The sequence below is a fragment of the Rhinopithecus bieti genome, unplaced genomic scaffold (assembly GCF_001698545.2).
Source record: "Rhinopithecus bieti isolate Rb0 unplaced genomic scaffold, ASM169854v2 scaffold_20175, whole genome shotgun sequence".
Lineage (NCBI taxonomy): Eukaryota > Metazoa > Chordata > Mammalia > Primates > Cercopithecidae > Rhinopithecus > Rhinopithecus bieti.
Window position 1 is genome coordinate 94,523 of NW_016809984.1, and position 24,765 is coordinate 119,287.

At 48.1% G+C, this 24,765-nt stretch overlaps 1 protein-coding gene across 5 annotated transcripts in view; it reads right to left on the bottom strand.

The window, feature by feature from the left end:
- The window catches only part of DENND2A (DENN domain containing 2A), a 131,413-nt gene that overhangs the window by 25,624 nt on the left and 81,024 nt on the right, over window positions 1-24,765 (bottom strand). For all 5 annotated transcript variants that reach the window (XM_017891064.1, XM_017891063.1, XM_017891060.1 and 2 more), the window contains 5 exons: window positions 20,601-20,710; window positions 19,018-19,087; window positions 16,866-16,943; window positions 7,961-8,101; window positions 5,808-5,956 (listed from right to left, as the gene is read on the bottom strand). In XM_017891064.1, coding sequence (XP_017746553.1) covers window positions 5,808-5,956; window positions 7,961-8,101; window positions 16,866-16,943; window positions 19,018-19,087; window positions 20,601-20,710 — 548 coding nt within the window. The remainder of the gene's footprint in view (window positions 1-5,807; window positions 5,957-7,960; window positions 8,102-16,865; window positions 16,944-19,017; window positions 19,088-20,600; window positions 20,711-24,765) is intronic.

Here is a 24,765-nt window from a genome sequence, read left to right on the forward strand (position 1 = left end):
AAAAAAAAAAAAAAAAAAAAAATTTTTTTCTTTCTTTGTTTTTTTTGAGATGGAGTCCCGCTCTGTTGCCCAGTTTGGAGTGCAGTGGTACAATCTCAGCTTACTGTAACCTCTGCCTCCTAGGTTCAAGTGATTCTCTTGCCTCAGTCTCCCGAGTAGCTGGGATTACAGGCATGTGCCACCACCCCCGGCTTATTTTTGTCTTTTCAGTAGAGACGGGGTTTCACCACATTGGCCAGGATGGTCTCGAACTCCTGGCCTCAAGAAATCCACCTGCCTCGGCCTCCCAAAATACTGGGATGACAGGCGTGAGCAACTGTGCCTGGCCTAAAGACTTTCCAGAATTTTCCAGGTCAGGCAACTTGCAGCCAATCATTGGTCTCCAAACTCTTGTTTGTCATGGCCTGGCCAAATAACACTTCAATTCCCTATGGCTACTTTCCCGTAAATCAGACAGATAGAGGTGGATACGGATTCCTCCACATGGCCCGTGGAGTCAGAGAGTTTCAAAGCTAGGGGAGACCTTGGGGGTGACCTGATCACACCTCTCTCACTGGGACCCTGCTGGAAAGATAAAGGCCGTAAGGGAGGCCGGGAGGGCCCTGAGGAGAAAAGCACAGACTTCCCCACCACCGTATTAGCCTGACTGCCGAGCACAAAGCAGGGCCTGAGGGCCTGTGCTAGGCAGGCTTTCCTTATACATTTCTGTAGATGGACAGGTCCCCAGACCCTGCTCTTCACCCATCCCTGGAGCCTGCAGCCCAGATGGTTTCCCTCCGTCCTCTCCAAAGCCCGGCAGCTCTCCCACTCCCTGCTTCTTTGAGCAGAATGATGGATCCTCTGCAGGCCTGTTAGTTACCCATGTGACAGGGCTGTGGGGGGCGTGAAATGACGCAGGTCAGTCACTCAGAAGGCACCTGGCACAGAGGCCGCTCCATGCCTGGTCGCTGCCGTCATCCTCATCAGCTTTGCTCACGCTTTGTTTACCCTCTTCCTATCTCAGAGCTCTTCAGGCCTTTCTTTATGCAGATTTCCATCTCTTCAGGTCTGCATGGAACCCGTGTAGGATGGAAGGATGATTTATTAGGCAGTGGGGAGAGCATGTGGAGCCATTTGTAACAGGAAAAGCGAGGGCTGCTTTCAGAGAAAACAAGACAGTGGAGTCCTGGAAAGTCAGAGCCACGTGGGGCCGCGTCTTACGAATGAGGAGACCCAGGGCCAACGGCTAAGGATGCCTAGGGGTCCTCCCTACTCTGGGAAACCTCCCTGAGTGATGGGGGAGGGATGTGTACCTCTGAAAGCTGTAAAGGGTCTAAAAACCCAGTAACAGTCTTTCTTACACACGCACACCATTACTGTACCATCGCCTGGCTCTGGCTCCAAGGAGGGCACCAAAATTATCCACATTCCCACTGCCTTCTCTTTTCCCACAGAAATCCCATGCTCACAGCGCCTGACATCTGGCAGCTGCTGAAGAAAACCCCTGATGGGCACGACGTGCCCGTGGGGAGACCTGCTTGCAGCAGCCACAGCTGGTGTCTGGACCCACTCACGGCATGAGCCATTTGAAAAGACGAACTCTCCAAGGGCAGAATGCCAGGCACTGTGGAAGGTTGGAGAGAAACACCAATGCCTCTCCTATGGATCGCACTGGTGACTGTCTCCGTCGTGGGGTCCCAGAGCAGGGCAGGGAGGGTGGCTGGGGAACAGCCAAGGCCCAGGAATCCAGGCGGGGTCCACTCTCGGCCGCTGGGCTTTGCTCATTTTTGTCTGTCTCTCGTGACAGCAGCTCTGTGGGGCTGGCCCAGCATCCAACCTGTCCACCCAGAAATTGGTCTGGCAAAAAGGCGGAGGCGTCAAGTCCTCTCCCAGATGTGGGGCAGGCATTTCCAGGTTTCTTTCTTTCTTTCTTTTTTTCAGACAGTCTCGCTCTGTCACCCAGGCGGGAGTGCAATGGTGTGATCTCCGCTCACCACAACCTCTGCCTCCCAGGTTCAAGTGATTCTTCTGCTTCAGCCTCCTGAGTAGCTGGGATTACAGGCGTGTGCCACCACGACCAGCTAATTTTTGTATTTTTAGGAGAGACGGGGTTTCGCCATGTTGGCCAGGCTAGTCTTGAACTCCTGACCTCAGGCGATCTGCTTGCCTCAGCCTCCCAAAGTTCTGGGATTACAGGTGTGAGCCACTGAGACCGGCTGGTCTATCCAGGTTTCTTTGTGTCCCAAGCCTTCTGACATGTCTCCCTGAATTGCCCTTTGGGGATGTGTTTGTCTCTGACAAGGCCCCTTCCCTTTTCTGTTCCCACCTTTTCTCTCCCTGCACTTTGTTTTTAAGTTTTTTTTTTTTTTCTTAATTTTTAGAGACAGAGTCTCGCTCTGTCACCAGGACTGGAGTGCAGTGGTGTCTCACTGTACTTTTACCAGAAAAATCCATGATACTTTGTTTTCTTCCCCCTGGAGGGAGTCTGGGGGAGGCTGGGGTGTGTGAAGGAGGCCCACGGCTCCTCTCCAGTGGTGCTCTTCCCAGACATCTTCTCAGGGTGGGCCCATGAGAAGGGTGGGGAGGGCCCACCCAAGTCTAACATCTTCACCCCCGCAGGCACGTTCCCCAGGGACTCTGTCCCCACCACCACTCCAGCTGGGCTTCCTTGGCTGGCTTTCCACTTCTAGCCCAGGCCTTTCTGAAATCCATCATTTTCCCCTCCCCCAAATCCAAGCCTGAGAATTCCACCTCTAGGGGATGGAGGGAGTGGGGGATGGAGAGGGTAAAGACAGTTACTATGGTGCTCCTGAAATCCGATCCTGGTCACTGAAGGGTTATTACTCATCCTGGCTTCCAGGGCTCCAACCTTGAGAACTCCCTCGGCTGAATTCCCCAGTGCCCAGGAGCTTGGAGAGCTCCCCAGCACCCAGCACCAGCTGCAGGCTTACAGAGAGGGCCTGCTTCCAGAGCTGACAAAAGTGCACCAGGAGTACAATCACGCTGACATTTAAAAGTGAATAGTGAACTAAAACACAGGGTGGGAGCAGGCTGGGAACAGCCAGATGGCTGCTGTCCAAAGAGGTGCATCAGAAAGGTGACCAGATGTGCCGCATGAGGGGGGAGGGTGGGGCTGCTTCCCGCCCCTCTATCTACAGTTTGTCCCTTCCATTCTTACGTGCCTTTTTTTCTTCCCTTTTGTTTTCCATAGGTCAGAGTCAGATTTCCTCTCCAAACCACAGTGCTTCAGGCTTTTTTTTTTTTTTTGGCACTGCTTCTTTCCAGATGTACTTCTCAGGTGGCCTCATCTGCACCACCCGGTTGGCTGGCCCCGCATCTCGGCCCTTTCTGGGGCTGCAGCCACCCCTCACGCTTCTGTGCCTCCAGTTCCAAAGCAAAGAAGGCTCTGATTCAGTATTTAAAAAATGCAAGGAATTCTCTTTTTAGAAGCTTAGAATGAACCCAAGTCCTTGTCTGCATTTCCTTCTGGATCTTCTTTGATTTGTGACATGGCCTTAGCAAATCACTGAATGTGCCCACTGGGATGGGGGTGGCCTCCTATGGGGCACTGAGTCTGTGTGTGTGATGGGAGGGCATTCGCTTTAACGGTGAGGAAGGGATGCCCTCAGGATGGTCTGTCCTCTCGAGCATGGCCCTGCAGCCTTCTGTGAGCTGGCTTCTGTCCACCACTGCTGGCTCATCTCCCTCCCCCACCTTCCTCTCTCTGCGCCAGCCCTAGTGAACTACTTTGCAGTTACTTTTCTTTCTCTCTCTCTCTCTCTTTTTTTTTCTGAGTTTCGCTCTTGTTGCCCAGGCTGGAGTGCAATGGTGTGATTTCGGCTCACTGCAACCTCCGTCTCCCGGGTTCAAGCGATTCCTCTTCAAGCCTCCCAAGTAGCTGGAATTACAGGCGTGCGCCACCATGCCAAACTGAATTTTTTGGTAGTTTTAGTAGAGACGAGGTTTCACCATGTTGGTCAGGCTGGTCTCGAACTTCTGACCTCAAGTGATCCACCCACCTCAGCTTCCCAAAGTGCTGGGATTATACTCATGAGCCACTGCGCCCAGCGTACTTTGCAGTCCTGAAGGTGACAGCTAGGCCTCACCTGTCCCCATATCTCTGCAGGATGGCTCCTTTTGCCTGCAATGTGCTGACTACTTGTTCTGAGTGTTGGCCCTCAGAACTCGCCTCCCTGGGAGTGAGTGCCTTCCCTCGGTCTCCAGAACTCACTGCCTCCACCTGCCTCTAATGTGGTCCTGGAAAGTCGGCTTATGTCTCTGTTACCCCACTGCACTGAGACAAGTCTGTGTTTTTTTTTTTTTCTTTTCTTTCTTTTTTTTTTTTTTGAGACAAGGTCTTGTTCTGTTGCCCAGGTTGGAGTGCAGTGGCATGATCATAGCTCACTGCAGCCTTGAACCTCTGGGCTCAACTGATCTTCCTACCTCAGCCTCCCTAGTAGCAGGGACTGCAGGCTCGAGCCACCATACCTGGCTAATTTTTTTTTTTTTACATTTTTTGTAGAGATGAGGATCTTACTGTGTTGCCCAGGCTGGTCTCAAACTACTTCACTCAAGCAGTCCTCCCACGTCAGCCTCCTAAAGTGCAGTGATTACAGGCATGAGACACCATGTCAGTTGTGTCTTTTCTCTGTTTTCCTACCACATAGTGGAGTGTCTGACACATGGCAGAATGAGTGGAAAGCCCACCAATGACAGGGAAGTCGCACACAGCAGTGCAAAACGGTATGCCTCCCAGATCTCCAGTCTGAGCTGCCAACTGATTCCATCCTTTATTTTATCTTATTTTTTAATTTTTGAGATGGAATCTTGCTCTGTCTCCAGGCTGGAGTGCAGTGGCATGATCTTGGCTCACTGCAATCTCTGCTTCCCGGGTCCAAGCGATTCTCCTGTCTCAGCCTGTGGAGTAGCTGGGACTACAGGCACCCACCACCACGCGCGGCTAATTTTTGTATTTTTAGCAGAGACGGAGTTTCACCATGTTGGCCAGGCTGGTCTCGAACTCCTGACCTCAAGTGATCTGCCTGCCTTGGCCTCCCAAAATGTTGGGATTACAGGCATGAGTCACCACACCGGGCCTATTTTATTTTTATTTTTGAGATGGAATGTCACTCTGTCACTCAGGCTGGAGTGCAATAGTGCAATCTCAGCTCATTGCAGCCTCTGCCTCTGGGGTTCAAGCGATTCTTGTACCTCAGCCTCTCAAGTAGCTGAGCTGGTATCATAGGCACGAGCCACTATGCCTGGCTAATTTTTGTATTTTTAGTAGAGACAGGATTTCACCATGTTGGCCAGGCTGGTCTTGAACTCCTGACCTCAGGTGATCCGCCTGCCTCGGCCTCCCAAAGTGCTGGGATTACAGGCGTGAGCCACTGTGCCTGGCCATCCTTTTTTTGTGGGGGCAGGAGGGAAGGTCTCCGTCTGTTGCCCAGGCTGGAATGCAGTGGTGAGATCTCAGCTCACCACAATGTCCACCTCCCAGGTTCAATCAATTCCCATGCCTTAGCCTCCCAAGTAGCTGGGATAACAGGTGTGGGCCACCACAGCTGGCTAATTTTTCTATTTTTAGTAGAGACAGGGTTTCACCATGTTGGACAGGCTGGCCTCAAACTCCTGGCCTCAAGTGATCCATCCATCTCAGCCTCTCAAAGTGCTGAGATTACAGGCATGAGTCACCATGCCCAGACTATTCCATCCTTATCTCAGAAGGGCTTACTCTTCAATGCTGGACAGTCACCTGCTCTACAGACTAGAGGGTCCAAGAGGGACTGTCATTCAAATGCTTTAGCAGAAGTAGCTAAGGTGGGTACCTGAGCTTGTCTGCAATGAAGATGACCCTCCTCTCCAGAAGCAGGGAGGCAAACACACAGACCAGGTGGCGGACGCTGAGGGAGGAGAAGAGAGACTCAAAGTCCACGTGCTCGAGCCGGGAGTCCAGTGGGCGGCACAGTTCGATCACCTGCCAGGGAACAGGAGCAGCCATGAAGGAGGGGCCCAGCTACGCAGCTAGGCCTCTCACGGGCATCGCAGTCACGGGGCTCTGAGGTCCTCATCAGGGGTGACCCACTGGCGGGGGAAAAGGGAAAGAAAAAAAGCAAAACGAAAGGACTGGGGGAAAAGAAAGATGCCAGAAGACTGGGGAAGGAGGTAGCTTTGGTAGGCAAGCAAGCGTCTCACATTCAGCTATGAGACTGAGGACAGTGTGGACGAAGGGGAGGAGACAGGATGGCAAAATCAATGGGTTTTGGCCCCAAATGGTTGGGGGCTCTCCCTGGCAACAGCATATCTGCACTCGCCATGGAGAGTTCACAGGACTTTTGAAAACTGTTCTGTCCCTGAGAGTCCAGTGGAGAGCATCTCTGTCTCTTGAGGAACTGTTACCTGCTAGGTGGAAATCCCAGGCTAGCATGGAACACCCAGCAGGCCTGAGCAGCACTTTGGAGACTTGCTGCCACCTCAAGAAGGTGTTTTTAAGGTAATCCTGACTCCATCCCACTCCGTTTCTGATGATGTGTGCTTTCAGCTTTTGTGCTTTGTGTCTCTATATTCTTTTTTTTGAGATGGAGTGTTACTCTGTTGCCCAGGCTGGAGGGCAGGGGTGCAGTCTTGGCTTATTGCAGCCTCTGCCTCCCAGGTTCGAGCAATTCTCCTGCCTCAGCCTCCCAAGTAGCTGAGATTATAGGTGCCCACCATCATGCCCAGCTAATTTTTGTATTGTTAGTAGAGACAGGGTTCCACCATGTTGGCCAGGCTTGTCTCGAACTCCTGACTCCAAGTGATCCACCTGCTTCGGCCTCCCAAAAGAAGGGATTACAGGCGTGAGCCACCATGTGCCCAGCCTGTGTATATATCTTCTTCTTCTGCACTTGTTGAAGTGTTCCTGAATTCCCTCAAGTTGGTACCCATCTCATGTTTTTTTCTCTTTAAATAGCTGTCTCCTTCCCAGTGAGTGGAGAGTGGATTTTACTCTTAGCATTGCACCTGCCTGGTGCTGCCCCCACGATGAGGCTTCCCCTCCGGTAACCTCCCTGCTACATCCCCATGGCCAAGCCACTGCATCTGGTATGCGATGTTTTCAGGTTCTCTGGCAACAGAGAGACTGCTGTTCTCTCTGCTGGGAAACTAGGTTGTTCCAGAGTGTTCCAGGCCTATTTTCCTCCCTCCTTTGTTTCCAGAGGTGATCTGGTTTGCTGAGGGTCTCTGAAACTGAAGACTCAAGGCTAAATGGGGTCCTTCTTCTGATGTCCACCAAGCCATGCAAAGGGGATGGGAGGGATGAAAACAAACTCCTTCATAAAATCCCAGCCCAGGCTGGCCACAGTGGCTCACGCCTGTAATCCCAGCACTTTGGGAGGCTGAGGCAGGCAGATCACGAGGTCAGGAGTTTGAGACCATCCTGGCCAACATGGTGAAATCCCGTCTCTACTAAAAATACAAAAATTAGCTAGGTGTAGTGGCAGGCACCTGTAGTCCCAGGTACTTGGGAGGCTGAGGTAGGAGAATAGCTTGAACCTGGGAGGCAGAGGTTGCAGTGAGCCGAGATTATACCACTGCACTCCAGCCTGGGCAATAGTGCAAGACTTTGTCTCAAAAACAAAAACAAAAAATAAAGTTATAGAGGCGATACGGACTTGAAATGTAAATAGGTTTCAATACAATGTATGAATGAAAATGGGCTATTAAAAGAAACTAAGGATGTTTAGTGCAGATCCCTAACCTGAGGCCAACATCATGCAAAGGAACACCCCAGCTGCCACAGCATAGTTCTTGGGCTTGCTGCCTTGGGCAGAGTCCTAGCCTGGATGGATTGAAGGTGGAACTCACGATGAGTGATCTGGGCCAGCCCGAGGGGCGGGGACAGGACACCATGGAATTGGACTGCTCACTGAAAGGCAGCCCCTCTGAGCACGGAGACTCGGCTGTCTGGGCCACTACCTCCCCAGGAAGGAGTCTGGCAACTTACCTCGGTTCCTGAACCTGGCAGGAAGTTCTTGACAAGGATGGTTTTGCCCAGGGCTGGGAAAGGAGCTTCCATGACACTTCTCATGAGTGGTTGAACCAGGGCAGGAGAGATGCCTCGTCTTTTTTCCACCTCATCCAATATCTGCAAGGGTCAGAAAAGCAGCTTAGCTATTCTGAAGCCAGAGCACCATGGCATGGTGACTTAAGAATTACGGGGAAGCCCTGCTTTCCCCATGAGGCCAGAACAGGCCTTCTGACCCTCCACATGATTGTCCCCAATTCTTCTCCCCTCTGTGTGTCCACACCCTTTGCCATGCAACGTTGCAGCTCCTACTCAAGGAGTGAAGTCTACTTCCTTGCCCCTTTGACTTAGGGTTTGGCCATGTGACTGGTTGTGCTAATACATGCATTCCCAATGGGGGTAATATCACCCCAAGGGGGTAAGAACTGGTTTTTGGCAGGAATGAAAAAACTTAGATATTATAATAGTTTGTAGCCCTCTAAGAGGTCAAAGTACATAAACAGATAATACAGTTTATTTATGGATTAAAATGTCATGGGAGGGGATATCCATCAGGAAAATACAAATCAAAAGCACCATGAGATACTCCTTCACACCCGTTAGGATGACTCTAATAAAAAGACAGATAATAACAAGTGTTGGCAAGGACGTGGAGAAATTAGAACTCTCATACACTGCTGGTAGGAATGTAAATAGTGAAGCTACTCTGGAGAACAGTCTGGTAGTTCCTCAAAAGGTTAAACATAGAGTTACCATATGACCCAGCACATAGCACTCCTAGGTCCCTACCCAAAAAAATGAAAACATGTATGTTCACATAAAAATTTGTACATGATTGTCTGTAGCAGCATTATTCATGATAGCCACAACACGGAAGAAACTTAAATGTCCATTAACTGAGGAAATGATAAACAAAATGTGCTATATCCATATAATGGAATATTATTTAGCCATCAAAGTGCTGATATATGCTATAACTTGGATAACTCTTGAAGACATTATGCTAAGTGGAAGAAGCTAATTATAAAAGGCCATCTAGTGTATGATTCCACTTAGATGAAATGTCCAGAATAGAAAAATCCAGAGAGACAGAAAGCAGATTGAAGGTTGCTTAAAGTTAGGGAGTAACTGCTAATAGGTATAGGATGTTTTGTTGGGGTGACTGCTAATAGGTATAGGGTGTTTTGTTGGGGTGATGAAAATGTTATAAAATTGTGGTGATGCTTGTATAACTCTGTGAATATGCTAAAAGCCATTGAACTGTATATATCTTTTATTCTTTTAGAGATGGGGGTCTTGCTAGGTTGCCCAGGCTTGCCTTCAACTTCTGGGCTCAAGTGTCCTCCTACGTCAGCCTCCTGAGTAGCTGAGACTACAGGTACTTACCACTGTGCTCAGCAAATTGTGTACTTTAAATGAGTGAATCGCATGGTATGTGAATTATATCTCAATAAAGCTACTACTAAAAAACTAAAAAAAGCCGGGTGCGGTGGCTCAAGCCTGTAATCCCAGCACTTTGGGAGGCCGAGACGGGCGGATCACAAGGTCAGGAGATCGAGACCATCCTGGCTAACACGGTGAAACCCCGTCTCTATTAAAAAAAAAATACAAAAAACTAGCCGGGCGAGGTGGTGGGCGCCTATAGTCCCAGCTACTTGGGAGGCTGAGGCAGGAGAATGGCGTGAACCCGGGAGGCGGAGCTTGCAGTGAGCTGAGATCCGGCCACTGCACTCCAGCCTGGGCGACAGAGCGAGACTCCGTCTCAAAAAAAAAAAAAAATCCAAACTCTCCACAATCTAATTGTAAATCAAAGAGTCTAAATTAAAATGCCATTTATGAAGCTGTGTAAGGTGGCACACACCTGTGATCCCAGCTACTTGAGAGGCTGAGGCAGGAGGATTGCTTGAGCCCAGGAATTTGAGGCTGCAATGAGCTATGATCATGCCACTGCATTACAGCCTGGGAAACATAGTGAGACCCAGTCTCTATTTTTAAAAATTGCCATTTATAAAAGTATCACATGTAGCTATTGAGCCCTTGAAATATGGCTAGTCTGAATTCAGAGTTTTTTTTTCATTTATTATTATTATTATTTTTTTGAGACAGAGTTTTGCTCTTGTTGTCCAGGCTGGAGTGCATTGGCACAATCTCGGCTCACTACAACCTCCGCCTCCCAGGTTCAAGTGATTCTCCTGCCTCAGCCTCCCGAGTAGCTGGGATTACAGGCGTGCACCACCACACCTGGCTAATTTTGTAGTTTTAGTAGAGACAGGGTTTCTCCATGTTGGTCAGGCTGTCTCAAACTCCCGACCTCAGGTGATCCGCCCATCTCAGCCTCCCAGTGCTGGGATTAAAGGTGTGAGCCATTGCGCCCAGCCCAGATGTACTGTTAAGTGTAAAATACCAGCTGGGCACGGTGGCTCCCACCTGTAATCCCAACACTTTGGGAGGCCAAGGTGGGCAGATCACCTGAGGTTGGGAGTTCGAGACCAGCCTGGCCCACATGGTGAAACACTGTCTCTACTAAAACTACAAAATTAGCTGGGCGTGGTGGCAGGCACCTGTACTCCTAGCTACTTAGGAGGCTGAAGCAGGAGAATTGCTTGAATCCAGCAGGCAGAGGTTGCACTGGGCCGACACCACGCCATTGCACTCCAGCCTGGGCAACAAAAGCAAACCATCTAAAAAAAAAAGTGTAAAATACCAACTGAATTTCAAAATACACATTTTATTTTGAGACAGTCTCGCTCTGTCGCCCAGGCTGGAGTGCAATGGCGCAATCTTGGCTCACTGCAACCTCCGTCTCCTGGGTTCAAGCGATTCTTGTGCCTCAGCCTCCAAAAAAAAGTGTAAAATATCAACTAAATTTCAAAATACACATTTTATTTTGAGACAGTCTCGCTCTGTCGCCCAGGCTGGAGTGCAGTGGCGCAATCTCAGCTCACTGCAAGCTCCACTTCCCAGGTTCACACCATTCTCCTGCCTCAGACCCCCGAGTAGCTGGGATGACAGGCACCCGCCACCATGCCCGGCTAATTTTTTTGTATTTTTTTAATAGAGACAGGGTTTCACCGTGTTAGCCAGGATGGTCTTGATTTCCTGACCTCGTGATCCGCCCATCTCGGCCTTCCAAAGTGCTGGGATTACAAGCATGAGTCACTGCGCCCGGACTTTTAAAAAATTTTTTTATTTTTTGAGACTAAATCTTGCTCTGTCTCCCAGGCTAGAGTGCAATGGCCCAATCTTGGCTCACTGCAACCTCTGCCCCCTGGGTTCAAGTGATTCTCCTGCCTCAGCCTCTCAAGTAGCTGGGATTACAGGCACGTGCCACCGCACCCGGCTAATTTTTGTATTTTTAGTAGAGACGGAATTTTGCCATGTTGGCCAGGCTGGAACTCCTGACCTCAGGTGATCCAACCACCTTGGCCTCCCAAAGTGCTAGGATTACAGGTGTGAGCCGCCGTGCCCAGCCCTCGAAATAGACAATTAAGAATATAAAATATATCAATGATTTTTTTCATGTCAACTATGTGCTGAAATAAAATAATACTTTGGACATATTCTGTTAAATAAAATGTATTGTTAAAATTAAAAAGACAGGATGGCAGTTCCTCAAAAAACTAAATAGAATTACCATATGATCCAGCAACTCTATTTCTGGGTGTATACCCAAAATAATTGAAGCAGGGACTTGAACAGATATTTATTTGTACACATATGTTCCTGGCAGCATAATTCACAATGGCCACAACGTGGAAACCACCCAAATGTCCATCAGTGGATAAAGGGATAAATAAAATGTTGTACATACAAAATGGATAAATAAAATGTTGTACATACATACAGTGGAATATTATTCAGCCACAAAAGGAACGAAGTACAGATACATGCTACAATATGAGTGAACGCTGAAAATATTATGCTAAGTGAATTGAAGTCAGTCACAAAAGGACAACTATTGCATGGTTCTACCTCTATGACGTTCCTAGAATCCTCAAATTCATAAAAATAGAAAATAGAATGGCGATGGTAAGGGGTTGGTGGGGGGAATGGGAAATTATTGTTTAATGAGTACAGAGTTTCTTTTTTCTTTTGAGATGGAGTCTCGCTCTTGTTGCCCAGGCTGGAGTGCAATGGCATGATCTTGGCTCACTGCAACCTCTGCCCCCCAGGTTCAAGCGATTCTCCTGCCTCAGCCTCCTGAGTAGCTGGGATTACAGACGCCCACCACCACACTCACTTAATTTTTTTTTTTTTTTGAGCCGGAGTTTCGCTGTTGTTGCCCAGGCTGGAGTGCAGTGGTGCGATCTCGGCTCACTGCAACCTTTGCTTCCCAGGTTCAAGTGATTCTCCTGCCTCAGCCCTGGCTAATTTTTGTATTTTTAGTAGAAATAGGGTTTCACCATGTTTGCCAGGCTGGTGTTGAACTCCTGGCATCAGGTGATCTGCCTGCCTCAGTCTCCCAAAGTGCTGGGATTACAGGTGTGAGCCACTGCACCTGGCTCTAGCTAATTTTTGTATTTTTAGTAGAGATGGGGTTTCACCATGTTGGTCAGGCTGGTCTTGAACTCATGACCTCAAGTGATCCCCACCTCAGCCTCCCAGAGTGCTGGGATTACAGGCGTGAGCCACCACGCCTGGCCTCAGTGGGTACAGAGTTTCTGATGGGGGAGATGAAAAAGCTCTGGAGATAGATGCTGGTGATTGTTGCACAACAATGTGGATGTAATGCCACTGAACTGTTAAAATGGTTAAGATGGTAAATTTTTCGTTATGTATATATTTTAGCACAAGAAAAAGACAATAATATGAAAAAATTAGTAAGAATTTTGGGGAGGCAGTTAAGGAAAACACATCTAAAAGGCTGCTTCGGGGACAGTAATTAAAAAAAGCTTGTGGCCAGGCACAGGGGCTCAGGCCTGTGATCCTAGCATTTTGGGAGGCCAAGGCAGGCAGATTACCTGAGGTCAGGAGTTCAAGACCAGCCTGGCCAACATGGTGAAACCCCATCTCTACTAAAAATACAAAAATTAGCTGGGTGTGGTGGCAGGTGCCTATAATCTCAGCTACTCAGGAGGCTGGGAAGGAGAATCACTTGAACCTGGGAGGCGGAGGTTGCCGTGAACCGAGATCACGCCACTGCACTCCAGTCTGGGCGACAGAGCAAGACTCCATCTCAAAAAAAAAAAAAAAAAAAAAAAAAAAAGCTTTTGGGACACTGGGCAGAATGAGGCAGAAGCATTGCCATGCGGGTTCTCTATCCAGGCCTTAGGAGGCCTGCCTTTGTGTTTTGTGTGCCCTCTTGTGCCTCTGCCATTGCCACGAGAAGAGCACATATGGGCCATCTCACTGTCTAGGAGTATGGGAGACATGTGGACCAGGCCTGCGCCCAGACTTGCAGCCTCTAGAGCAGCTAGATCAGCCAACCAGCCAGCCTCAATCAGCCAACCCAGCCTCTTCACAATACTTGCCTAGCCCAAACCCCAGCTGACCTTACAGCTGGGAGAACAAATGATTGAATATTGAAGGCCCTGTGGTTCATTAGACGGTATTACTAGAGCAATTGTTAACTGATACCCTTGCCTTCAGAGATTCTAAGAGCTGCTCTCTTCTTCTCCATGACTCCTTTCTGTTCTAAAGGACAATATGCCATTTTGGTCATCCTTGCCCCACACCTAGAAATAGCTCAAGTTCCTGGGCTCAGTTAGCTAAAGCTCTGGTTCCGGTTCTGTCCTGAATATCTGCTGTGTGGTCTTCAGCAAGTCATCACACTGCGCTCCTAAAATATCCCTGGTCAGAAAACAGACAGGAAAACCAAGGACTCTGCATCACAGAAGTATGTTAGCACATTTCCTGGCTTCACGTCCCCTGCCCATGACAGCAAGGACGCTTATGTGAACTTCAAAGCCTCCACTTGGAAGCTGGCCTAACTCACATGAGCTGTTTGACTTCCAGTGTTCATAAGCATTCTGACAACAACAAAGGCTACGACCCATAACCTTACTTCACATGTAAACAAGTCCCATGAAAGACTGGCCTGAGCAGTAATGCCTAGCCTGCTAGACCTTGCCAATGGCCAACCCCAACATACAATGATGACCACTTCTGGTGGAGGGGAGGGGAGACCCTGGCTAAGATTACACTGATAGCATTCATTTTCCTTCTTTCTTTTTCCTTTCATTTTCCTTTCTTTCCTTCCTTTCCCTCCCCCTCTTCCTTCCTCCCTCCCTCTCCCTTCCCTCCCTCCTTCCCTCCCTCCATCCCTCCCTTCCTTCCTCTTTATCTTTCTCTTTATTTCTCTTTCTTTTCTTTTTTTTTCCTTTTCTTTCTTGACAGGGTCTCACTCTATCGCCAAGGCTGGAGTGTACTGGTGTGAACATGGCTCGCTGCAGCCTAGCCTCCTAGGCTCAAGCAATCCTCCCACCTCTCAGCCTCCCAGGTAGCTGGAACTACAGGTGCACACTACCATGCCTGGCTAATTTTTTTGTATTTTTTGTAGAGACAGGGTTTCACCGTGTTGCCTAGTCTGGTCTTGAACTCGTGGGCTCAAGCGATCCTCCTGCCTTGGCCTCCCAAAATACTAGGATTGTAGGTGTGAGACACTGCACCTGGCCTTCTGTTTTTTGTTTTTTAATTAGAGACAGGGTCTCGCTAGTTTTCCCAGGCTGGAGTGCAGTGATGCGATCACAGCTCACCACAGCCTCGAACTCTTGGGCTCAAGTGATCTACTGGTCTCAGACTCCTGACCAGACCTTAATTCTTTCAAACAGACTTGCAGAGAAGTACAAGTTCTACCATGGGAAGAGATTACACTACTATCTGTATAATTCAGGCTTCCTCTGAATTTAGGTAGAGGGCGGGCAGGAGGAAGGCTTTTTTATAGAAATGCTTTTAGGGGCTGGGCACAGTGGCTCATGCCTGTAATCCCAGCACTTTGGGAGGCCGAGGCAGGTGGATTATGAGGTCAGGAGATGGAGACCATCCTGGCCAACATGGTGAAACCCCGTCTCTACTAAAAACACAAAAATTAGCTGGGTGTGGTGGCACGTCCCAGCTACTCGGGAGGCTGAGGCAGGAGAATTGCTTGAACCCAGGAGGTGGAGGTTGCAGTGAGGCAAGATTGCGCCACTGCACTCCAGCCTGGCAACAGTGTGAGACTCCGTCTCAAAAAAACAAACAAACAGGCCAGGTGCGGTGGCTCACGCCTGTAATCCCAGCACTTTGGGAGGCCGAGACGGGCAGATCACAAAGTCAGGAGATCAAGACCATCCTGGCTAACATGGTGAAACCCCGTCTCTACTAAAAAATACAAAAAACTAGCCGGGCGAGGTGGCGGGCTCGGGAGGCTGAGGCAGGAGAATGGTGTGAACCCGGGAGGCGGAGCTTGCAGTGAGCTGAGATCTGGCCACTGCACTCCAGCCTGGGCGACAGAGCGAGACTCCGTCTCAAAAACAAACAAACAAACAAACAAACAAAAAAGAAATGCTTTTAGGGAGTACTGCTTTAACATCCATGGACCGTAGGCGCAGGAACTTCAATTCCCAAAAGAAAGCTCAGACAGATCTATATACTCAAGAAGGATTGAAAATAAATTTATCAATTGGGTCGGATGTGGTGGCTCACGCCTATAATCCCAGCACTTTGGGAGGCCAAGGCGGGTGGATCACTTGAGGTCGGTTTGAGACCAGCCTGAGCAACATGGTGAAACCCCGTCTCTACTAAAAATACAAAATTAGCCAGGCGTGGTGGCACGTGCCTATAATTCCAGCTACTCAGGAGGCTGTGGCACAAGAATTGCTTGAACTCGGGAAGTGTAGGTGGCAGTGAGCCGAGATCGTGCACCACACTCTGGCCTGGGTGACAGAGTGAGACTCTGTCTCAAAAAAAAGAAAAAAAATTATGAATTAGACACTCATGTCTGGTTAATATAGGAAATGATGTTGGATTATATCTAGTTTTTGAGATCAGCATCATATAGGATAGTAATTATTTCCTATACACCAATCCAGAATACTGGGGTAGATGAGCTAATTCAATATGGCAATTCCTATGTGTTCATATATTGGCTCATTTTCCAGAAAAGAAGACCAAATTATATGAATATTTTGATAAACTTAGAGCAGTATTAAAATAATTAATCCCCCCTCCACAAAACTGTTATACATACATGACACATATATACGTGGGTACACACCTATCCACCTATTATAGTAGCCTTTTTCACGCCAAAGCTCATATGACAAAAGGCAATGCTCAGAAGAAGAAAAATAAAACACCTGCAATATTCTGGGAGGGTCCTCCACCCCTCCGATTCTCAACTTCAATTATCTCACCCTCCCTGCACCACATACACTTTCTGAACCTGGCCCTTCATTAACTCTTTTTTTTTTTTTTTTTTTTTTTGAGACAGGGTCTTGCTCTGTCACCCAGGCTGGAGTGCAATGGCATGATCTCGGCTCACTGCAACCTCCACCTCCCGGGTTCAAGTGATTCTCCTGCCTCAACCTCCCGATAACTGGGACTACAGGCATGCACCACCATGCCCGGCTAATTTTTTTTGTATTTTTAGTAGAGATGGGCTTTCACCATGCTGGTCAGGCTCGTCTTGAACTCCTGACCTCAAGTGATCCGCCCGCCTCAGACTCCCAAAGTGCTAGGATTACAGGCATGAGCCACCGCACCAACGCACCAGGCCTATCAACTCTCATTTCCTGAACCAATGGTGAGAGAATAGAGGGGTGATGAGGAGAGGAGTGAAGAAATGGGAAGGGAAGTAGGTAGAGAATAAAATGAGAGAAGGCCCAGGACATGGGGGTATTCCCTGGACCCCTCTAGAGCCCTCCCGTTCCTTCCCTTCCTCTTTCTCTGAGGTCCAAGTTCTCACCTTTGAAAAGAGGCTGAAGCATCCCAGGCGGCTCACAATGCAGTAAACTTCCGGAAGGCGCTTCCCTTTGCCTCCAGGCTTTTTGGAGAGAAACACAAGGGAATTATGAGTGTTGACAGCCTCAGGGAAGAAAGGAACCCACATGTTTTTTGGGAAACTATCAAGTGCCAGCTGTTTCCACATATCGTAGCTCTGGACAACCCAATAAAGTAACTTGTTATCCCATTGTGTTTACTATAATGTTTGTTATAATTGTTTGTTATCACTATATGTTTATTATAATGATAATTTCAAGTGAGAAATCATTTCTGAAGATCTTTCTGAAAACTCAGTTTTAAGCTAATTTTCAAACCAAAAAATAACAAAGATCAATCTCAATACTTTTTTTTTTCTTTGAGACGGAGTCTCACTCTGTCACCAGGCTGGAGTACAGTGGAACAATGTTGGCCCACTGCAACTTCCACCTCCTGGGTTCAAGCGATTCTCCTGCCTCAGCCTCCCAAGTAGCTGGGATTACAGGTGCATACCACCATGCCCTGCTAATTTTTGTGCTTTTAGTAGAGAAGGGGTTTCACCATATTGGCCAGACTTGTCTTGAACTCCTGACCTCGTAATCTGCCCACCTTGGCCTCCCAAAGTGCTGAGATTACAGGCGAGAGCCACTGCACCCTGCCTAATCTCAATACTTAAAAAAAAATTTTATTTATTTATTTCTAGATACAGAGTCTTGCTCTGTTGTCCAGACTGGAGTGCAGTGACGCGATCTCGGCTCACTGCAGCCTCTACCTCCCGGGTTCAAGCGATTCTTGTGACTCAGCCTCCTGAATAGCTGGAATTACAGGCGTGTGTCGCCATGCCCAGCTATTTTTTTGTATTTTTAGTAGAGATAGGGCTTCACCATGTTGGCCAAGCTGGTCTTGAACTCCTGAACTCATGCAGTCTGCCCACCTCGGCCTTCCAAAGTGCTAGGATTACTGGCGTGAGCCTGTGCCCAACTTCAATCTCAATACTTTAACCCTAAAGTAATTTGATCAACAACATTATTATCTCACTTAACTTTTTCAATTATCCATGCTTTTTATTTTACTGATTAATTCAAAAAATGTTTCTTGAATACCTACTATGTGCCATGCATTATACTTGACTCTCAAGTTTTTCAGCCTATTTCAGGGACTCAAGTATATTCTCAGTGGAAAAAGACTCACCATTACTGAAGATTTTCAAAAGAACGGGCCTGAAAATGACAATTCTGAAATGCTTTAGCAGGATTATTGCACTGAAATAAGTTCCTGACTTTTAAAGGTGATTCTTCTGAAGGGGACATTCTTGAATTATTTGAGTCTCCTCTCCTTAGCACCCATTCTGAATGTTCTCTCTAAGTGATCAGGGTCTGTTTGGCATGTTTTACTAGAAAAAAATATTTTGCTTAAAGAGAGAAAGGTCTTTTATTTGGCAGGAAAAATAATGGAGAAAGTATTTTTGTCCAGTTGCAGTGGTTCATGCCTGTAATCCCAGCACACTGGGAGGCCAAAGTGGGAAGATTGCTTGAGCCCAAGAGTTCGAGACCAGCCTAGGCAACACAGCAAGATCCTGTCTCTACAAATAATCTAAAAATTAGCCATGTGTGGTGGTACATGCCTGTGGTCCCAGCTACTTGGGAGGCTGAGGCAGGAGGATCACCTGAGCTGGGGAGGTCGAGGCTACAGTGAAACATGATCCACTGCACTCCAGCCCAGGCAGCAGAGTGAGATCCTGTCTCAAAATGAAATAAAAGTATTTTCCTTCTGATGGAAACAGACATTCCCACCTACCAAGAAGACTCAGGTGAGCACCCTCAATTCCTGTTTTTTAATTTTTAATTTTTTAGTATATATTTTAAAAATAGAGCCGGGGCCTCATTTTGTTACCCAGGCTGGTCTCGAATTCCTGGTCTCAAGTGATCTGTCCCCCTCATCCCCCCAAAGTGCTGAGATTATAGGCATGAGCCACCGTGCCAGCTTTTTTCTGTGGTATTAACTATCCTGATTCACCTGCCACTCCCCCTGCTCCTTCTCTTCCTGTGGCCCATTGGGGAATCTCAGTCTCATGGGACCAGGAAGTCAGACCTGGCTGTCCACGAGGCTCTTGCAGGCTGAAAGCAGACTGTACTCACCAGCAGTCTTCGGCAGTAACCGAACCTTCTGCTCCCATCTTCTCCAGTTAAGACAAATGAGAATGTTTCACTGTGGTTGGGAAAACACAAATGCATCACAAAGCAAAACAAAACCAAAGACACCTCATCACTCTGCAGCAAGGGGTGGCAGCGAGCAGCCAGGGGACACACTGCAGGAGGCCGTAGGAAAGGCCGCTCCCCATCCCACCTGTCCCTGTTCGTGCTGAGACGCTGGTCACCTATAGCTTCATTGTAAATGTCAGTGAGACTGGGCTGGGCATGGTGGCTCACGCCTGTAATCCCAGCACTTTGGGAGGCCGAGGTGGGTGGATCACTTGAGGTCAGGAGTTCGAGACCCACCTGGCCAACAGGGTGAAACCCTGTCTCTACTAAAAATACAAAAATTAGCCAGGCATGGTGGCACATGTCTGTACTCCCAGCTACTGGGGAGGCTGAGGCAAGAGAATTGCTTGAACCCAGGAGGCGGAGGTAGCAGTCAGCCAAGATCATGCCATTACACTCCAGCCTGGAGGAAGAAGCAGGACTCCATCTCAAAGAAAAAAAAAAGTCAGTGAGACTGAGAACTAAAGTGTTGCTGTGGCCTGAGAGGAAATGTGGTACTTTGTTTCCATCCGGGGCTCTCCCATCATTTTTTCTTTCTTTTTTTTTTCCGAGGCAGAGTCTCACTCGGTTGCCCAGGCTGGGGTGCAGTGGTGTGATCTCGGCTCACCACAACCTTCGCTTCCCAGGTTCAAGCGATTCTCCTGCCCCAGCTTCCCCGAGTAGCTGGGATTACAGGCGCTCGCCACCATACCTAGCTCAGGGCTCTCCCATCATTCAATCACCTGGGCTGCCCCACTTTACAAAACACAACTGTCATTGACTCTGGAGGCTGAAGAGAGGGAAGCGCCTGGGGTGCTTTCCTCAGGGAGCCGAGCATGTGTGAGTGCAGTGACATCTGCTCATCTGGGGATGTGACTCGGTGAGAGAGCAGCGGAAGAGTGTGACGGTTCTGTGCCCCTCTTGGAATTGCCCCGGGGCAGCTCTCTCAGGTCATGGTCTGTACAGGGCAGCCCCAAGGCTTGGACGGTCCTTAAAGACTGCTGAGCCACCCTCAAGGAACGCGGTACCCCTTAAAGACAGGACCCGCAGCCTACTGAGTTTGGCCAAATGCTGAAACATCTGATAATAAAAACACTGGTGTCTAATAACACAAGATGAAGCAGAAATGTAAACGGATCCCAATCCAAGAAACAGTTGGATAGGAGACTGAAGAGATGTTTCAGGATGAGAACGGGGAAGGGCAATGTTGTCCTAACTTTTCCCAGGCTAAGAATTACCTTCCGGGAGGCTTCTGAAACAAACATCCCCAGACTGAGGGGGAGGCCTGGGAGGTCTGCATGCTGGGCAGGTGACTCTCACCTTCAGGGAAGCTTTAAAAACACCCCATGGGGAAAGCTCTAGGCCAGGGCCCATCAGGATTGCTTAACGGTGGGAATGACTCACGGGGTCTGCCACCTGTAACCCCGTCTCTAAGTCCCACTTAGTCTTTGGGGCTGGGAAGGGGAGAAGCCAGCTCGTACCTGGTGAACTGCTGGACAGGAACCCAATCCTTGGCATCAGGGAAACAGAACTGGGGAATAGCCTTCAGTTGGTCCTCAGCCTCTCTCATGAACTTGAAAGATCTTTCCAACTGCAGGGAGAAAGGTGAGAGATGGTTCGAGAACAAACCCCAGCGTGGGAGAGTGAGGCAGACGATGGCAAGAATGGCCTCTCCCACCTTTCCACATTTGTGACTGCCGCCTTAACCTCTTCCCTTAGGAAGGGCTTGCAGCTCGGTCTGCTGGGGCGTTTTCCGCCCCCCAGGGCAGTTCCAACTATAGACCTCTGGGAGAAGTTGGGAGGAAAAAATAGTATGCTTGAGGGAAACGTTATGCTTCTCCGCTTGACATTCTAGAATGTAACTATTTCAATGAATAAAAAAAAACTGCCAGCGGTCCTTTCCAAATAGGAGGCTCAGGAAACTGGAGGGCAGAGCCTCGAATCAGGCCTTTCTATCTCTGGGCCCAGGCAAAGCAGTCCCTTCTCACTCCAGGCAATGACTGTTACAACACTCTCAGTGAATAAATTCAGTAAAACCAAATTATGCTGGGAAATTCAACTAATTTCAGACAGTCTTTGAGTGTTGGAACTAGAAGGAAGCGTGACACCATCCAGCCTGACATTCTTATTTCAGCAAGAAGGAAATAAGCCCTGAGGTGTGACGTGATGTGTCCCGGTCACATGAGTTAATGTTCGAACTAGGAAGAAAAATGATCTAATCTTTTTTTTTCTCTCTCTCTCTATGAGATTCTAGCACATCATACAGTATCTGACATATCAAAGACCGGATGAATGTTATCTTGTTAAAGAACAGGATGAGCACTTTGGGAGGCCAAGGCAGGAGGATCACTTGAGACCAGGAGTTCAAAACCAGCTGGGGCAGCATAGCGAGGTTCCATGTCTACAGAAAAAAAAAAAAAAAAGAACAAGGGCCGGGCATGGTGGCTCACACCTGTAATCCCAGCACTTTGGGAGGCTGAGGCCGGTGAATCACCTGGGGTCAGGAGTTTGAGACCAGCCTGGCCAACACGGCAAGACCCCATCTGTACTAAAAATACAAAAAAATTAGCCACGTGTGGTAGCGGGCACCTGTACTCTCAGCTGCTTGGGAGGCTGAGGCATGAGAACTGCTTGAACCCAGGAGGTGGAGGTTGCAGTGAGCTGAGATCACACCACTGCACTCCAGCCTGGGCAACAGAGCAAGATGCTGTCTAAGAAAAAAGAAAAAGAGCTGGGCACGGTGGCTCACGCCTGTAATCCCAGCACTTTGGGAGGCCAAGGCAAGCAGATCACGAGGTCAGGAGATCGAGACCATTCTGGCTAACATGGTAAAACTCTGTCTTTACTAAAAATACACACAAAAAAATTAGCTGGGCGTGGTGGTGGGCGCCTGTAGTCCCAGCTACTCGGGAGGCTGAGGCAGGAGAATGGCATGAACCCGGGAGGCGGAGCTTGCAGTGAGCCGAGATTGCACCACTGCACTCCAGCCTGGGCGACAGAGCAAGACTCCATTTCAAAAAAAAAAAAAGAAAAAAAAAGGGACAGGATTAATTAATGAAGTCTGATTTAGAGACTAAAGTCCTGAGTTTGTTTGTTTTGCTTATGAACAGAAATTCGTGATTTTTTGGTCTCTCTATGTATAAATATATATTTTTTAGAGCCAGAGTTTTGCTATCTTGCCCAGGCTGGACTTGAATTCCTAGGCTCAAGCAATCCTCCTGCTTCAGCATCCTGAGTAGCGGGACTTACAAGTGCATACCATCACACCTAGCCAGCAATCTGTGCTTTTAAAAAGCACCCCAGATACAAGTTTGGGAAACACAAAATAATAATTTCTAATTATTTATCTCATTATTATTCATATTTGTTTATAAACAGGTACTTTTTCATGTGCGGAGAATTGTAGGCTTTGTTGCTATTGTTAATAGGTTATTTGTTAAATTTCCTTTATAAAAGTTAAAGAAAATGCATCATGCTAAGGTTATCTTCAGTAATTTGAAATATCACATATCTGAATATCTGAAGTTAGGAATTGATAGTGTCTAACCTAAATATAACGGCTAACTTCCTTCCTTCCTTTCGTTTTTTTTTTTTTTTTTTTTTTGAGACAGAGTCTCACTCTCTCACCCAGGCTGGAGTGCAGTGGTGTGATCTTGGCTCACTGCAACATCTACCTCATGGGTTCAAGTGATTCTCCTGCCTCAGCCTCTTGAATAGCTAGGATTACAAGCATGCACCACCACATCTAGCTTTTTTTTTTTTTTTGTATTTTCAGTAGAAACAGGGTTTCACCATGTTGGCCAGGCTGATCTTGAACTCCTGGCCTCAAGTGATCTGCCTGCCTTGGTCTCCCAGAGTGTTGGGATTACAGGCGTGAGTCACGGTGTTTGGCCTTAACCTAAATTGTTTCTGTAATAATTTGCATCAATTTCTTTGTTTCCAATAGCTTGCTAGTGAGCTCCACTTTATTCATTCATTCATTCATTCATTCATTCATTCATTCATTATTTTGAGATGGAGTCTTGCTCTGTCACCCAGGCTGGAGTGCAATGCTGCAATCTTGGCTCGCTGCAATCTTGGCTCACTGCAACCTCCACCTCCTGGGTTCAAGTGATTCTCCTACCTCAGCCTCCCAAGTAGCTGGTATTACAGGTGCCTGCCACCACGTCTGACTAATTTTTGTATTTTTAATAGAGACGGAGCTTTACGATGTTGGCCAGGCCAGTCTCGAACTCCTGACCTCAAGTGATCCACCTGCCTTGGCCTCCCAAAGTGTTGGGATTACAGGCGTGAGCCACCGTGCCTGGCCCGAGCTCTACTTTAAAACACCCCTGCAGACAGTTTCTGAAGTCGGCAGGCCAGCAGTCCTGTTCACCGCTCCTGATGCTCAACAAGCCTTCCCAAAGTCACCAAGTGTCAGGGAGAGGAGGGCTCTGAAGAAGAGTATCCAAAGGCAGAGAGCACCAGGCTGATTGTTTCCAATTTTAAAAACTGCTTCCTGGCCGGGTGCGGTGGCTCATGCCTGTAATCCCAGCACTTTGGGAGGCTGAGGTGGGCAGATCACGAGGTCAGGAGATAGAGACCATTCTGGCTAACACGGTGAAACCCTGTCTCTACTAAAAATACAAAACAATTAGCTGGGCATGGTGGCGGGCGCCTGTAGTCCCAGCTACTCTGGAGGCTGAGGCAGGAGAAAGGCATGAAACCGGGAGGCGGAGCTTGCAATGAGCTAAGATGGAGCCACTGCACTCCAGCCTGGGCCACAGAGCGAGACTCCATCTCAAAACAAATAAACAAACAACAACAAAACCCGCTTCCAGTATGATTCCCCTCAGGCTAGACCAAATTTAATTGAAGCCATGGGGTGCCACTAATACTAGTGGTTGAGACAGCAATCAATCCGTAAAACACAGTCACTATTTATAGACTTAGTTGTCCTTTAGTTGTTCTCCTTCAGAATAAATAGCCACTATTTATTTTCTATATAACAGTTCTTTCTTCCATCCACGATGACAAAGACGAACCCAATTGGCCCAGGAACAGTCTTTGAGTTGGTAATTCACAAACTCAGACTGTCCCCTAAACAGTAATTTTGACTGTCCTTGCACAGTCATGCAAAGAAGCAAGTACCAGCGGGGTGTAATTATAGGAAGGGGTCATTAATTACCACAGAGTGAATGACTTAAATTATAAAGAACACCAAAGAAAGGACCAGCCAAGAATACCAAAGGAAGGAAGAATACCAAAGGAGTTTCTCCACAGAAGAAACAGCATTCAGGACTGAAGAGCAGACCTCGTGGGGAAACAAGTTCCAGCCCTTTTCAACAGCCCACTCACTACTTGCATGCACCCACCCCAGATCACACATAGGACACACACAAATACAGGCACACATGTGCCTACGCACACGTCGTCAACCTATGAGTTATCAGCGTATATGCACACAGGCTCGTATATGCACAGGAGCACAGTTACAGTCAGCTGCACACAGAAATCTCCCACAAATACAACCAATCACAGATGGCTGGAAAACAGCCCAGTCTCCTTGAACTGTCAAAGATAAATACGGGATGGGAAACATTTTAATGGAACATTAGCATGCAAATAGGGACTGTGCCTTGATTCAGGGGACTGGACAGAAGTGAG